Consider the following 15,445-nt stretch of genomic DNA (forward strand, 5'->3'; position numbering starts at 1 on the left):
CTTGCGGATCTAATTATTTTTTTGATATCGAAGATGGTAAAAGAAAAGAAAGGAAACGCATGCACTCTCCATATTCTTTCAATTATTTTTTTGCTATTGAAGATGGCAAAAGAAAAGAAAGGAAATGCATGCACTCTCCATATTCTTTCTTTTTCATTACTAATATTAGGCCCCGATGAAACAAGAAAATGAGAGATCATAAATCTGATGTGGAGCTTGTTAAATTGGGGCATTTGCATAATATCCATTTTTGGGCAACCATTGAACTTTTACCCTACAAAACTTTGCAAAGTTCACCCGCTCAGATATGAAGTTTACTATCTCTATTTAAATCTTAAAAATAAATCTCATCTTCTGGATAGAGTATAAAATAAAGTAGTAGGAAATGAAAGCATTGTTATCCAGCGGAGGGCAGCTTATTTTGCAAGCATGTTCTTTTCTCGATGCATATACACCTTCTTACAGGGATTCCAGTTTCAAAGGGAGTTTTTGAAGTTCTCCTATCTTTCAATTGCAACTTCAATGTAACTTCGATGCAACTTCAGAAATCAAATCAAATTTGAAGTTCTCCTATCTTTCAACAGCAACTTCAGAAATTTAAATCTTAAGTAGTTCAAGCTCTTCAAAGCAACTTCAGATTTCGAATCTGAAGTTCTTCTATCTTTCAGTTGCAACTTCAGAAATTCGAATCTTAAGTAGTTCAATTTTTCAGTATAACTTCAGACAACTTCAGATTCAAGCTTTGTTATCTTTTAATTGCAACTTCAGAAATTCGAATTTTAAATAGTTTAATTTTTCAGTACAACTTCATATTCAAAATCTGAAATTTTAAGTAGTTCAATTTTTCAATACAACTTCATATTCAAAATTCGAAGTTCTGAAACATAAACTTGTTGTTAGAATTTCAACAATCCAACACATGATTTACCACCCAAATTTATTCCAAATGAGCTCAAATTTAAAACATAACTTTCAAATATTATAAAGAACGAATCACAATCATCAAATTGTTAAAATAATAATAAATTTAACAAATCAATTTTGCAACTAAGAAGAAGAAGAAGAAATCCTAAACACAAACAAGAAGAAGCAACATTGAAGAAGAAGAGAAAATGTATGTATCTGAAGTTACTAAAAATTTGGGTATCAATTAAATATTTTTTTAAAAATAGACACAGATTCAATCGGTGGCGCATAATTGGATGCACATAAAAACTGGGGTGCTAAATTTGTTAGTGAAGATGGTCAATAAAGGGACTAAATATATCCTTTAATCCATTTCTGTTTTATTTAAAACTAACAAATTATGGCGTACCGTGTTCCAATAAATTAGTACTACTATTTATGGGTTTAAGTAAGTTCTATTCATTTTTAATGGTAAAATTACATTTATTCAATTAAATCACTTATAAAGAATTGATATTTATTAATTAATAATATGTATACAATAACTAACGTGCTATTATAAATTAAATTTTATCTACGTAAAATATTTTCACATCTGAATATATATATAACTTAATCCTTAACTATTTACAGGAGATACGGTGATATTTCCTCATATGTTCGTTAAACATATGGCTGCAACTTACTTAATTCTTGTTAGAATAGGCTCATTTGATAGTGGTTGATAGTCATTTACTTTGGGCCAGTAGTACCCGGTCCAATCTTATATTTATTTGTCTTAGTTTTGTATTAGTAGTTTTAGGCTTTCAGGATCTTAGATATAGAGAGGCGTCGTTCTTTTGTACAAACAATTAATTCATTTTTCTCTAATAAGGAAAATATCTAGAAACTTCCTTCTCTCTCTCTCAGATGGAAATACCCTAATTTCTCGACACTAAATCTGGAGAATATGGCAAGTTTACATGGTATCAGAGCATAGATTCTGCTATGTCTCGTCCTCTGCTTCCGATCGATCATGATCTCGTGATTTTCATAGGTGGTTTTCATTCTAGGCGTTGTCTGATCCATTTAGGGTTCTAGTCGGTATTTTTTTCAACTATTTCTACTGATTTTTGTTGACTTCTCAGTCGGATTATCATATATTCATCATTTGTGTGTTCTAATTTGTTTGGTTGGTGCTTTTATTTGGGGACTTCGTGGTTTTCATCTCAAGCTAGGGTTTCGAAGTTTATCTTCTGTCAAGCCGGAGCATTTTTCTTGTGATTGAAGGTTGTTTTCTCTTTTTCGGTCGCGAAAAAGAGTTGGGTAACCTCGTCTCATTTTATTCACCATTACTGTGCCTTGCATGCCTCTTCGTTTTATTGTTGTGTACCTGTATTGTGTTGATTAGTTCATAATCTATTAGAGAAATGACAAACGATAGTAATACCATTGCTGATACAACCTCTTCTACTCCCTCATGCCTAATATTTTATGAAGATGACTATACCCATCCCTGTCACCCCCTCTATGCCCATCCATCAGACGTGGTGGAAAATCTTTTAATCTTTATCCCCTTTAATGGAAGCTGTTATGGTAGTTGGATACCTAATGTCCTAGTTGCTTTGTCAATTCGTAACAAACTAGACTTCATTAATGGTACCTCTCAAAGACCTTTTGAAGGTTCTCCTCTAGCCAGACAGTGGCAACGCTGCAATGACCTTGTGGTCTCTTGGCTGACTAACTTTATGTCCAAAGAAATATCCAGGAATATTGAATACTCTGAGTTTGCTAAAGACATTTGTACTGAGTTAGAAGAGAGGTATGGGAAAGTTGATGGTGCTAGGATTTTTGAGCTAAAAAAGAAGTTGGCTCATATTTCTCAAGGGTCCATGGACATAGCATCCTATTTCAACAAAATTAAACATCTCTGGGATGAGATTGCCTCTTTATCTGCTGGTAGAGTCCGAATGTGTACTTGTAGGGGTAAGTCTTCTGAAGATGAGGAACAAAAGGTCTATCAGTTCCATGTGGGACTGAATGACACTTATGTCCAAACAAGAAGTAACATAATCATGATGAAGCCTCTGCCTTCTATTGGTAATGTGTATGGTATTCTGCTATCTGATGAGAAGCAAAGGTAAGTCTCTACTAGGACTCATTGTGCTTCCAATTTTGCTCCTTTCAGTGTTGGTGTATCTAGGCCTCCTCCCTCTCCCAGAATAAATTTTGAACCTCAAAGGTCTGGTACTACTTCTAAGGCCTCTTTTGAGCCTCACATGTCTATTATTGTCTGCAAGTACTGTAAGAAACCTGGACATAGAATTGACAAGTGCTATAAGCCCAATGGATTCCCTCCAAACATCAAGTCTAATAGGTCTCCTCCTCCCAGAAGGTCTGCTGCACATGTTGAAGTGGATACCTCTAGTACTTCTACTATGTCCACTGGTCCTGAGGATCTTTCTGCTTTTGAACAATCTTATCCAGTCCATGGTCTTACCAAGGACCAATATTCTCAGTTATTGGTGCTTCTTCAGCAATCTCAGCTATCTTTATCAGCACCATCTGCTCTTTCAACCAATTATCTTGCATCTGCAAATTTTGCTGGTGAGTTATTACCTCACAAGGGTGTGTCTTATGGTGCATGTATGCTAAATAATATAGATAGTTTAGTTTGGGTAATAGACTCTGGGGCATATGATCACATAACCTCCATTAAAAATTTGTTTTTTAATGTTCGAACACTTCACGTACCCTACCTTGACTCTCTCCCTAATGGGTATAAGGTTAAGGTCTCTAACATTGGATCTTTAGCCTTGTTCCCTGACTTAATTCTTCATAATGTACTATATATTCCTAGCTTTCAATATAACCTCATCTTTGTGTACAAATTACTTTCCCATGATGATGATATTGTTCAATTTACCAAGGCTGCTTGTACCCTACATGACCCTTCAATGAGGAAGCCAGTGGTTCTTGGTAGATTGGATAATGGACTCTACAAACTGTTTCAGAATGCCAAGCCTCCAACATCATCTCTTTTACGTTCTTCTATTTCCCTTAATTCTTGTTTGCTTAATTCAATTTCTGCTCCTTCCACTATATCTGTTGATAGTATAATTGTAAATACCAGTACTAGTTTGCATAATATGAATAAAGATGATGTTGTTTGGCATTACAGACTTGGCCATATTACTTTCTCTAAAATGAAATGCATTTCTGGTATTAATTGCAAACTTTCTTCCAAACAATCATTTACATGTCAAGTTTGTCCTTTAGCTAGACAGACCGGGTTGCCCTTCCCTTATAGTTCTATTCATTCTACCTAGCCTTTTTAGTTAATACACATAGATACTTGGGGCCCTATTCTACACCTACTTATAATGATTTTAGGTATTTTTTAACCATTGTAGATGACTAATATAGAGCTAATTGGACACATTTAATGGGTGCCAAGAGTAATTCTTTTGACTTGCTAAATGCTTTCATTGCTCTGGTTGAAACTCAATTCCACTCTAGAGTTCAAATTGTTAGGAGTGATAATGCTTTAGAGCTGGGGTCTAGCACTTCTGGTTGCCTTTTGTTCTCAAAAGGAGGGATAGTACACCAAACCTCTTGTCCTCACACACCCTAACAGAATGGTTTTGTGAAAAGGAAACACAGACATTTACTAGAGACTGCTATAGCATTTTTGTTTCAGTCTCATATTTCACTAAAATGTTGGAGCGATTGCCTTCTAACTGTCACTTATTTGATTAACAGATCTCCCTATCCTCTTCTTTATCTCAAAAGTCCCTATGACTTGCTTCATTCTTCCACTTATCACCACCTTAGATCTTTTGGGTGCCTCTGTTACTCAACTGTCACCACCTCTCACAAAGACAAATTTCATCCAAGGCCCCTTCCTTGTGTTTTCATTGGCTACCCTTTTGCCAAAAATGGTTGTAAGTTTCTTAACCTTCAAACTAACACTTGTTTTGTATCTAGGGATGTCACTTTCTATGAACACATTTTTTCTTTCTTTAAATCTTTTGATATTGTACCCCAGGTCTTCCTTTTTCCCTTTTCTATTTGTTTTGATGATTGTTCTTTTCCTTATCCTTCTTCTTCTCCTTATCTTTCACCTTCTCCTTCCTTTTTTGTTCCCACTCCTATTTCTTCTCCTTCTAATGCATCTACCTCTCATGTACCTCCTCTTCTTTCCTTAAGGAGATCTTCCAAGCCACATAATCCACCCAGCTATCTCAAGAGTTATGTATGCACCTCCACTTCTTCTCCTTCTACCTATAGGTCTACTTCCAATACTCCTTCTCTTAGTCAGCTTCATGTTCCTGAGCCTTACTCTTATTCTCAGGCTACAAGTGTTCTTGAATGGCAGGCAGCTATGAGGAGTTAGTTTGAAGCCTTGGATGCCAACAGAACTTGGGACATTGTTGAATTGCCTCCTGGCAAGAAACATATTGGTTGTAAGTGGGTATACAAAGTTAAGTATAGGGATGATGGGAGTGTTGAGAAATATAAATATAGGTTGGTAGTTAGGGGTGATACTCAAGTTGAGGGTATTGACTTTCATGAAACGTTTTCTCTTGTGGTCAAGATGTCTATTGTCAAAACACTGATTGTTGTAGTTGTTAAGAAATACTGGCCCCTGTTTCAACTAGATGTGAATAATTCCTTCTTACATGGGGATCTTGATGAAGAGGTCTTCATGAAGCTGCCACCTGGTCTTACAGTTCCTCCCTCTTCTTCTTCTTTTTCTTCTTCTTCTTCTTCTTCTTATTCTTCTTCTTCTTCTTCTGCTCCTTTAGTGTGCAAACTTCAGAAGTCTCTCCATGGTTTAAAACAGGCTTCAAAATAGTGGTATGCTAAATTATCTCAAGCTTTGTGCTCTAAACGTTTCTCTCATTCTTTGAATGATTACTCTGTTTTTGCCAAGGGTTCTAGGGATTCCTTGGTCATCTTAGCTGTCTATGTGGATGATATCATCTTAACTGGGTGTGATCTAGATGAATTGGTTGCTTTGAAGTCTTTTCTCAATAACCAGTTCAAGATTAAGGATTTGGGATCTCTTAATTACTTCCTTGGAATTGAGGTTTTATACACTGCCTCTGGGTTCTGCTTCATCAAAAAACATTCATCCATGATTTGTTGGTTGAGTTTCATTCCTCTTATTGTTCTCCTATTACTTGCCCCCTTGAAGTGAATGTGAAGTTGAAAGCTAAGGTTGGCACTCCCTTACCCAGGCCTGAAGAGTACATGAGTCTAGTGGGCAAGCTGAATTTTTTGACACATACCAGACCTGACCTTAGCTTTGGTGTCCAGCATCTGTGTCAATTTATGCAACCCCCATGTGTTCCTCACATGCAGACTGCTTTACACTTTCTGAGATACCTCAAGGGCGCCTCTAATTTTGGCATCTTCCTCAATAACTCTCCAGACTTGTCCTTGCAGCTTTATTGTGACAGTGATTGGGCTTCTTGTCCTAACAGTCGTAGGTCTGTTACTAGTTTTTGCATTTTTCTTGGGGAAGCTTGGTAGGCAAGAAATCAAAGAAGCAATCTGTTGTTTCGTTATCCTTAGTTAAAGCTGAGTATAGGTCCATGAGTAAAGATATTGCAGAAGCGTGTTGGCTCACCAGGTTGTTGTTTGATTTTGGGGTCTCTCCTTCTTTAAATGTTCCTTTGTTTTGTGATAATCAGACAGCCTTCCACATTGCAAGGAACCCTATTTTTCATGAACGCACCAAACACATTGAGCTGGATTGCCATTTTGTTCGTGGCAAGTTTGGGGATGGCCTAGTCAGTCTTTTTCACACCTCAAGTGCTTCGCATGTGGCTGATGTTCTTACCAAAGTATTACATGTGTAACGACCCAACCGGTCTTTTTTCCTTTTAGAACCCTGTTCCAATAAATAAGACTCCCCGTATGTGATTTTACTAATTTATGACTTGCGAGGATGGTTAGTTCGGGATTTGGAAGAGTTCGGGTTGAAATCGAAACACTTGGTTCCTTAGTTGGCTTTAAAATGGCTAAGTTTGACTTCGGTCAACATTTTGAGAAAACGACCCCGGAATCGGGATTTGACGGTTCCAATAGATTTGTATGATGGTTTTGGACTTGGATGTATGTTCGAATCAGCTTTTGGACAACCCGTGAGCGTTTCAGTGCTCAATAGTGAAAACTAGTTATTTGAAAGTTTAAGGTTCTTTAAATTTGGTTTGGAGTAGGTTTTGGAGTAATCGCGGTCTGTTTGCAATTTCGAGCCTGGGAATAGCTCTGTATGGTGATTTAATACTTGCACGCAAAAGTTAGTGTCATTCCGAGTAGTTTAAGTATGTTTTGGCGCGTTCGGAACAAGTTTCAAGAATTTGAAAATTCTAAGTTGAATCAATTTGGTTCGAGGTATGATTTTTAGTTTTGATGTTGTTTTACACGTTCTGAGGGTTCGAACGAGTCCGTTTTATAATTTCAAACTTGTTGGTATGTTCGGGTGAGGCCCTGGGGGTCTCGGGTGTTAACCAGATGAGGCTCGGACCAATTTTGGAATTTGGAGCAGCAGCTCAAGCTTCCAGCTTCTGCTGCAATCGCACCTGCGCTTGGCCAGCCGCAGGTTCAAGCTCGTAGAAGTGAGCCCATAGCTCGTAGAAGCAGCCAAGTGTTGGAAGCTCAGAAGTTGCAGGTGCGGACGAGCTGGGCGCAGATGCGCAACCGCATGAGCGGTCCAAGGGCCGCAGAAGCGGGAGCCAACGCAGGTGCGGCGCATACACCGCAGAAGCGGTCTCGCATATGCGAGCCGCTGACCGTAGAAGCGGGCGAGCCGGCTAAGGGGGAGCCGCATCTGCGAGGTCTTTTCGACAGATGCGTAGCCGCAGAAGTGAAAATGCTGTCTGGGCAGAACGTTTTAAAGGGGCGAGGCTCAACCATTTTTGCCCATATTTCCTCCATTCTTGGGAGATTTTGGAGCTTTTTGAGAGGGGATTTCAACTAGCACCTTGAAGGTAAGTTAACTCTACACACTTTGAGTTAAATACATAGATTATGGGTATATTATAACCTATAAATCGTATAAATCAAGGGTTTGGATGAAAAACCTAGATTTTGATAAAAATGAGATTTTAACCACGAAAATGGTATGGAATTGGATGAAAATTATACATTTGAGTTCTTGAGATTATGGGTAACGATTTTCTTCAAAAATTTTCGGAATCCGGACACGCGGGCTCGGGGTGAATTTTATGAATTTTACCATTTTAGGTCGGATAATTAATTTAATAGTCTAATTCTGATTTATTGAGCATGTATTAATTATTTTGTATAACATTTGGATAGTTTTAGATTTTTCGACGTCGAATTGAGACTTTAACGTAACGTTGTGATCGGGAAATGAACTTTGAGACAAGGTAAGTCTCTTGTCTAACCTTGTAAGATGGAATTTATTCCATAGGTGATTTAAATTAATAATTGTTGCTAATTGTGGGGGTTACGTACTCACAAGGTGACGAAAGTCCGTGCGTAACTACTAATTATGCTATGTCCGGGTAGTTAGGACTCAAATCATGAATTACTTGTGATAATTGCATCCTTTATTTAATTAAAGTACTGGAATTATATTGTAAATTGTTAGAGAAAATTGTAAAAGACCGAAATTTCACATACTTGAATTTTCGCGCAAATTATTTGATTGTTAATGGAAATTGTACATCCTTATGTGTTAGCCTTATAATAACTTCTCATTCCGGAGGTTAATAAGAAAATGTCCTCCTTTCTTGTGGAGTGGGCCGAATGCCTCGGCAGTATAGATGCATTTATGGATCGTGTCGTACGTCCCTCGGCAGTGTACACGACACTCTGGAACGGGTCGAACGACCTCGGCAGAAATCGTACCTAATAATAATAATTACACGATACCTTGACATTTTATTTCCACTTGTGGAGCTAATTAATAAAATTGGAAATTATTGAAATTGAAAGAATTAATTATTTCTGCTTGTTAAGGAAATTTTTAATTTTTGTTGCTCACATAAATCATGTCTATTTAAATATTTCTATTTTAAATATTATTGACCCATAATGAGTGTCAAAGTCGACCTCTCGTCACTACTTCTTCGAGATTAGACTTGATACTTATTGGGTAAACGTTGTTTACGTACTCATGCTACGCTTGCTGCACTTTTTGTGCAGGATCTGAGACAGTAACCTTAGGCGGTCCTACCGGTGCGCTTCACGTTATCCTGAGACCTAGTGGTGAGCTGCTTCTCCTGAGCCGTTCCGCAGCACCAAGTGTCTCCCTTTTGTATTTGTTTTCTGTCTATTTTGTGTTCATATAGTATTTTGGTTTTCTTTTGTATAATCTACTAGATGCTCATACACTTGTGACACCAGGTCTTGGCACACACAATGGTAGAATTGGGGTTGAATTATTTTTCTTGGTTTTTATTTAATCAGATCTTTCGTTTTTCCTTAAATCTTGCAAGTAAGAAGAGTTTAACTACTCGGATAATTATTAAAGAAATAAATATATGTTTAATCGCTAGTTGGCTGGCCTAGCTGTGAGGTTGGGCACCATCACGACCTATAGGTGAAATTGGGTCGTGACAACATGGTATTAGAGAACTAGGTTCACGTAGTTCTCACAAGTTATGAGCAGGCCTAATAGAGTCTTGCGGATCGGTACGGAGACATCTGCACTTATCTTCGAGAGGCTATATGGTGTTAGGAAACTACCTTTCTTCATCTCCCATCGTGCAATTGATGTAGTACTAAATATCTTTCTCTTATTCTCTCACAAATGGTGAGAACGCGCACTAATGAGGTTCCAAACCAGGGAAGAGCTACTTCCCCAGTTGGCAGAGGCCGAGGGAGGGTTCCAACCCGTGGTAGGGGACGGGGACGTTCCAGAGTTAGTCCAGTTATGCCACCAATGGATCCAGTGGAGGATCCTATTATTGAGGAGCAGGGCGAGGTGCCCACAGCCGAGCCAGATCCAGTGGATTTCACATCCGCACCAGATTTCAGGAGGTCATAGGATGTATGTTGCGGTTCATGGACACTATGACTTAGGACGGTTTATTTCCGGCAGACCCAACCGCATCTCAAGCGGGCGGCGGAGCACAGACCCCTACCGCACAGGCCCATGGGCAGGCAACTGTTGTATATCATACCCAGGGTGCACTACCTGTGGGTGGAGCCCAGCCAGTGGCAGCAGCTACACCTGAGCCTAGACCAGCTGCAGCCGCCAAGCCGTAGAAGCTATTGGACAAATGGACTAGGCTATATCCTCATGTCTTTAGGGGTGAGTGATATGAGGATCCCCAGGACTTCATTGATCGGTGTAGGGACAGACTGCACAACATAAGGATATTGGAGTCTCATGGGGTAGACTTTGCTACTTTTCAGCTGGAGGGCAGGGCCCGTAGATGGTGGAAGTCCTATCTTCTTGGCAAACCAGCAGATTCTCCTCCCATGACTTGGGATAGGTTAACCCGTATTTTTCTAGATAGGTATATTCCACCCTCCCAGAGGGAAGAGTGCGGTTTCAGTTTGAACAGCTCCAGTAGGGTCAGATGTCACTGACCGATTATGAGGCGAGGTTCTCTGAGTTATCTCGCCATGCACTTATGATACTCCCTACTGATGCAGAGAGAGTACGGAGGTTTGTTGTGAGTTTACATACTGGAATTCAGGCCACTATGGCCCGAGAGGTTGAGATGGGGACTTCTTATGAGTTCTTTATGGAGATAGACCAAAGGATTGAGGGTGTGCGTCAGCGTAGCCGAGAGCAGGTTATTAGAGATGAGCGGTTCAGGTATTCTGGAGAGTTCATAGGTTCCCCTTCTGGGGGTAGAGGTCAGTTCGTGAAAGGGCAGTCCAACAGGCCCCCATATCCAGCACCACCGCCTCCTCGAGATGTTCCAGTGCGACCTTATTTTAGAGCTATGCCAGAGAGTTCTTACCGCCCACCGGCTATTCAGGGTTCTTCCAGTGGGTATTCAGGTCATCAAGGCCAGACTTCAGGTCAGTAGTCCATCGTACCGAGAGGTTGTTTCGAGTGCGGGGATTTCAGTAACATGCAGGATTATGTCCCAGGCTTCAGGATAGACCAGTGCAGCAGGGTCAGCAGCCTATGATTACCGCACCAGTTTCTCCACCAGCCGTATGGCCGCCCAGATGTGGAGGGTAGGCAGGTAGAGGCTGCCCTAGAGGTAGAGGCCAGCCAGTTGGTGCTCCAGCTCGGTTCTATGCTTTTTCGGCTAGACCAGATACAGAGGCCTCAGATGTCGTGATCACAGGTATTATTTCTGTTTGCGGCAAAGATGCCTCCGTATTATTTGATCCGGGGTCTACATATTCCTATGTGTCATCTCTATTTGCTCATTTCATGGGTGTTTCTCATGAGTCCTTGGGTACTCTTGTTTATGTGTCCACTCTTGTGGGAGATTCTGTTGTTGTGGATCGGATCTACCGGTCCTACATTTTTACATTATGTGGTTACGAAACTAGAGCAGATCTTTTGCTGCTTGAGATGACTGACTTTGAGATCATCCTGGGCATGGACTGGTTATCTCCATATCATTCCATCCTAGATTGCCATGCCAAGACTGTTACCTTGACGATTCCAGCGTTACCTAGATTGGAGTGGAAGGGTTCGTCTGTCAGTGCATCTAATCAGGTTATTTCCTTTCTAAAAGCTCTACACATGGTCGAGAAGGGTTGTTTGGCTTATCTAGCCTATGTTCGGGACACTACTGTAGAGACTCTACCGATTGATTCAGTGCATGTAGTCCGAGAGTTCTCCGATGTATTTCCTTCATATCTTCCAGGCATGCCACCAGATCGTGATATTGATTTTTGTATTGGCTTGGCTCCAGATACCCAGCCTATATCTATCCCACTGTATCGCATGGCTTCGAAAGAATTGAAGGAGTTAAAAATAGCTTGAGGAGTTACTAGCCAAAGGGTTCGTCAGACCGAGCTTATTGCCTTGGGGTGCACCGGTATTATTTGTGAAGAAGAAGGATGGAACTATGCGGATGTGTATTGATTATCACCAATTGAACAAAGTTACCATTAAGAACAAGTACTCGTTGTCACGTATTGATGATCTATTTGACCAGTTGCAGGGTGCTAGGGTGTTCTCTAAGATCGACTTGAGGTCGGGGTACCATCAGTTGAAGATTCGGGATTCGGATGTTCCGAAGACTATTTTTCGGACTAGATATGGTCATTATGAGTTTCTGGTGATGTCCTTCGATTTGACTAATACCCCGACGGCGTTTATGGATTTGATGAACAGGGTGTTCAGGACATATATTAACTTGTTTGTCATTAGCTTCATTGATGAAATTTCGATCTACTCGCGCTATATGAGAGTGGTGCTTCAGACCTTGCGGGAATAAAAGCTATATGCTAAGTTCTCCAAATGTGAGTTTTGGCTAAATTTTGTAGCATTTTTAGGGCATATTGTATCGGGCGATGGTATGAAAGTTTATCCCAAAAAGATCGAGGCAGTTCAGAATTGGCATCGTCCCACTTCGGCGACTGAGATCAGGAGTTTCCTAGGGTTAGCAGGTTATTATCGTCGGTTCGTGGAGGGCTTTTCATCTATTGAAGCACCTTTGACCAAATTAACCCGGAAGGGTGCTCTGTTCTGATGGTCCGACGATTGTGAGGTGAGCTTTTAGAAGCTCAAGACAGCATTGACTACAACACCAGTGTTACTATGGCCTTATGATTCGGGGATGTACGGTGTATTATGACACTTCACGCGTTGGTTTGGGTTGTGTATTGATGCAGGAGGGGCGAGTTATTGCATATGCCTCACGTCAGCTGAAACCCCACGAGAAGAATTACCCGGTACATGATTTGGAGTTAGCTACAATTGTTCACACTCTTAAGATTTGGAGGCATTATCTTTATGGGGTGCCTTGTAAGGTTTACACTGATCATCGCAGTTTGTAGCATTTGTTCAAGCAGAAGGACCTAAATTTGAGGTAGTGTATATGGCTTGAGTTACTAAAAGATTATGATATTACTATCCTGTATCATCCAGGCAAAGCAAGTGTGGTCGCAGACGCCTTGAGTAGAAAGGCGGAGAGTATGGGTAGTTTGATTTTTATTTCAGCAGAGGAGAGGCCATTAGATTTGGATATTCAATCCTTGGCTAACAGACTTGTGAGGCTGGATATTTTAGAGCCCAACTGATTTTTTGCATGTGTTGTTGCCCGTTCTTCACTATTTGAGCAGATCAAGGCTCACCAATTTGATGATCCACACTTGTTGGTTCTTCAAGAAATGGTACTACGGGGTGGTGCCAAGGAAGTTACTACTGGCAAGGATGGTATTCTGCGACTCCAGGATCGTCAATGTGTTCCTAATGTGGATGGATTGAGGAAAAGGATCCTAGAGGAGGCACATAGTTCTCGATATTCTATTCATCCAGGTGCTACGAAGATGTATCGTGACCTGAGGCGGCACTATTAGTGGCGGCGGATGAAGAAGTACATAGTTGAGTATGTAGCTAGGTGCCTAAATTGCCAGCAGGTTAAATATAAGCACCAGAGGCCAGGTGGCCTACTTCAGCAGATGACTATACCAGAGTGGAAATGGGAACGCATTACTATGAACTTTGTAGTTGGGTTGCCGCGGACCTTGTGGAAGTTTGATGCAGTTTGGGTCATTGTCGACAGGTTGACCAAGTCGGCACACTTCATTCTGATTGTGACTACGTATACTTCAGAGAGGCTGGCCCAGATTTATATTCAGGAGATAGTTCGGTTGCACGGTGTGCCAATTTCCATCATATCAGATAGAGGCCCTTAGTTTACTTCATATTTCTGGAGAGCAGTACAGAGTGAATTGGGGACCCGTGTGGAGCTCAACACAAACTTTCATCCGTAGACCGACGGGCAGTCAGAGCAGACAGTTCATATTTTGGAGGATACGCTCAGGGCATGTGTGATTGACTTTGGAGGTTAGTGGGATCGTTTTTTGCCTTTAGCCGAGTTTGCTTATAACAACAATTACCAATCCAGCATCGAGATGGCTCCATTTGAGGCTTTATATGGTCGGCGATGTCGTTCGCCCATCGGATGGTTTGAGCTCGGTGAGGCTAAGTTATATGGTACTGATTTTGTGAAGGATGCCTTGGAAAAGGTAAAGTTAATTCAGGAGCGACTTCGTACAGCACAGTCCAGACAGAAGAGTTACGCGGATCAGAAAGCGCATGATTTATCATTTATGGTGGGTGAGAAAGTTCTCTTGAAGGTTTCACCGATGAAGGGAATCATGGGATTTGGAAAGAAGGGCAAGTTATGCCCAAGGTTTATAGGCCCATTCGAGGTGTTGGGACGAGTTGGGGAGGTTGCTTACAAGCTTGCTCTGCCACCTAGTCTAACAGGGGTTCATCCGATTTTCCATGTATCTATGCTCCGAAAGTATCATGCCGACCTGTCACATGTGTTAGACTTCAACACAGTTCAGCTAGATAAGAGCTTAGGTTATGAAGAAGATCCAGTTGCCATTGTTGATAGGCAGGTTTGCCAATTAAGGTCCAAGAATATTTCTGCGGTAAAAGTCCAGTGGAGGGGCCAACCAGTCGAGGAGGCAACTTGGGAGGCCGAGAAAGACATGCGGAGCAGATATCCACACTTATTCGACACTACATGTATAATTCTAAACCCGTTCGAGGTCGATCGTTTGTTTAAGAGGTGGAGAATGTAACGACCCAACCGGTCATTTTGCCTTTTAAAACCACATTCCCCTAAATAAGACTCCATGTATGTGCTTTTACTAATTTATGACTTGCGGGGATGGTTAGTTCGAGATTTGGAAGAGTTCGGGTTGAAATCGGAATATTTGGTTCCTTAGTTGGCTGTAAAAAGGTTAAGTTTGACTTCGGTCAACATTTTGAGTAAACGACCAAGGAATCGGGATTTGACGGTTCCAATAGATTTGTATGATGATTTTGGACTTGGGCGTATGTTCGAATCGGGTTTTGGACAACCCGGGAGCATTTGGTTGCTCAATAGTGAAAACTAGCTATTTTAAGGTTTAAGGTTCTTTAAATTTGGTTTGGAGTAGGTTTTGAAGTAATCGAGGCCCGTTTGAAATTCTGAGTCTGGGAATAGCTCTATATAGCTCCGAGTAGTTTAAGTATGTTTCGGCGCGTTCGGAGCAAGTTTAAAGAATTTGAAAATTCTAAGTTGAATCAATTTGGTTTGAGGTATGATTTTTAGTTTTGATGTTGTTTTACACATTTTGAGGGTTCGAGCGAGTCCGTTTTATGATTTCAAACTTGCTAGTATGTTCGGGCGGGGCCTCGGGGGCCTCGGGTGTTAACCGGACGAGGTTCTGACCAATTTTGGAATTTGGAGCAGTAGCTTAAGCTTCCAGCTTCTGCTGCAATCGCACTTGCGCTTGGCTAGCCGCAGGTGCGAGCTCGCAGAAGCGAGCCCAAAGCTTGCAGAAGCGGCCAAGTGTTGGCAGCCCAGAAATCGCAGGTGTGAACGAGCTGGCAGATGTGTGACCGCAGGAGCGGTCCAAGCCCCACAGAAGCGGGAGC

General features: G+C 41.0%; 1 protein-coding gene across 1 annotated transcript; it reads left to right on the forward strand.

Moving 5' to 3' along the window:
* Positions 1-5,482: 5,482 nt before the first annotated feature.
* Positions 5,483-6,423, forward strand: LOC138907782 (uncharacterized mitochondrial protein AtMg00810-like). The gene is made up of 3 exons (XM_070198394.1): positions 5,483-5,709; positions 5,830-5,977; positions 6,097-6,423. The coding sequence occupies exons 1-3, from the start codon at positions 5,483-5,485 to the stop codon at positions 6,421-6,423; spliced, it is 702 nt and encodes a 233-aa protein (XP_070054495.1).
* Positions 6,424-15,445: the final 9,022 nt, after the last annotated feature.

Source organism: Nicotiana tomentosiformis, chromosome 3 (genome assembly GCF_000390325.3).
Source record: "Nicotiana tomentosiformis chromosome 3, ASM39032v3, whole genome shotgun sequence".
Taxonomy (NCBI): domain Eukaryota; kingdom Viridiplantae; phylum Streptophyta; class Magnoliopsida; order Solanales; family Solanaceae; genus Nicotiana; species Nicotiana tomentosiformis.

Coding starts and splice junctions, on each gene's coding strand:
- LOC138907782 (XM_070198394.1), top strand. CDS start 5,483: ATGTCTATTGTCAAAACACTGATTGTTGTAGTTGTTAAGAAATACTGG. Junction 5,710..5,829: donor TTAGTGTGCAAACTTCAGAA/GTCTCTCCATGG, acceptor CAAGGGTTCTAG/GGATTCCTTGGTCATCTTAG. Junction 5,978..6,096: donor ATTACTTCCTTGGAATTGAG/GTTTTATACACT, acceptor GTGAATGTGAAG/TTGAAAGCTAAGGTTGGCAC.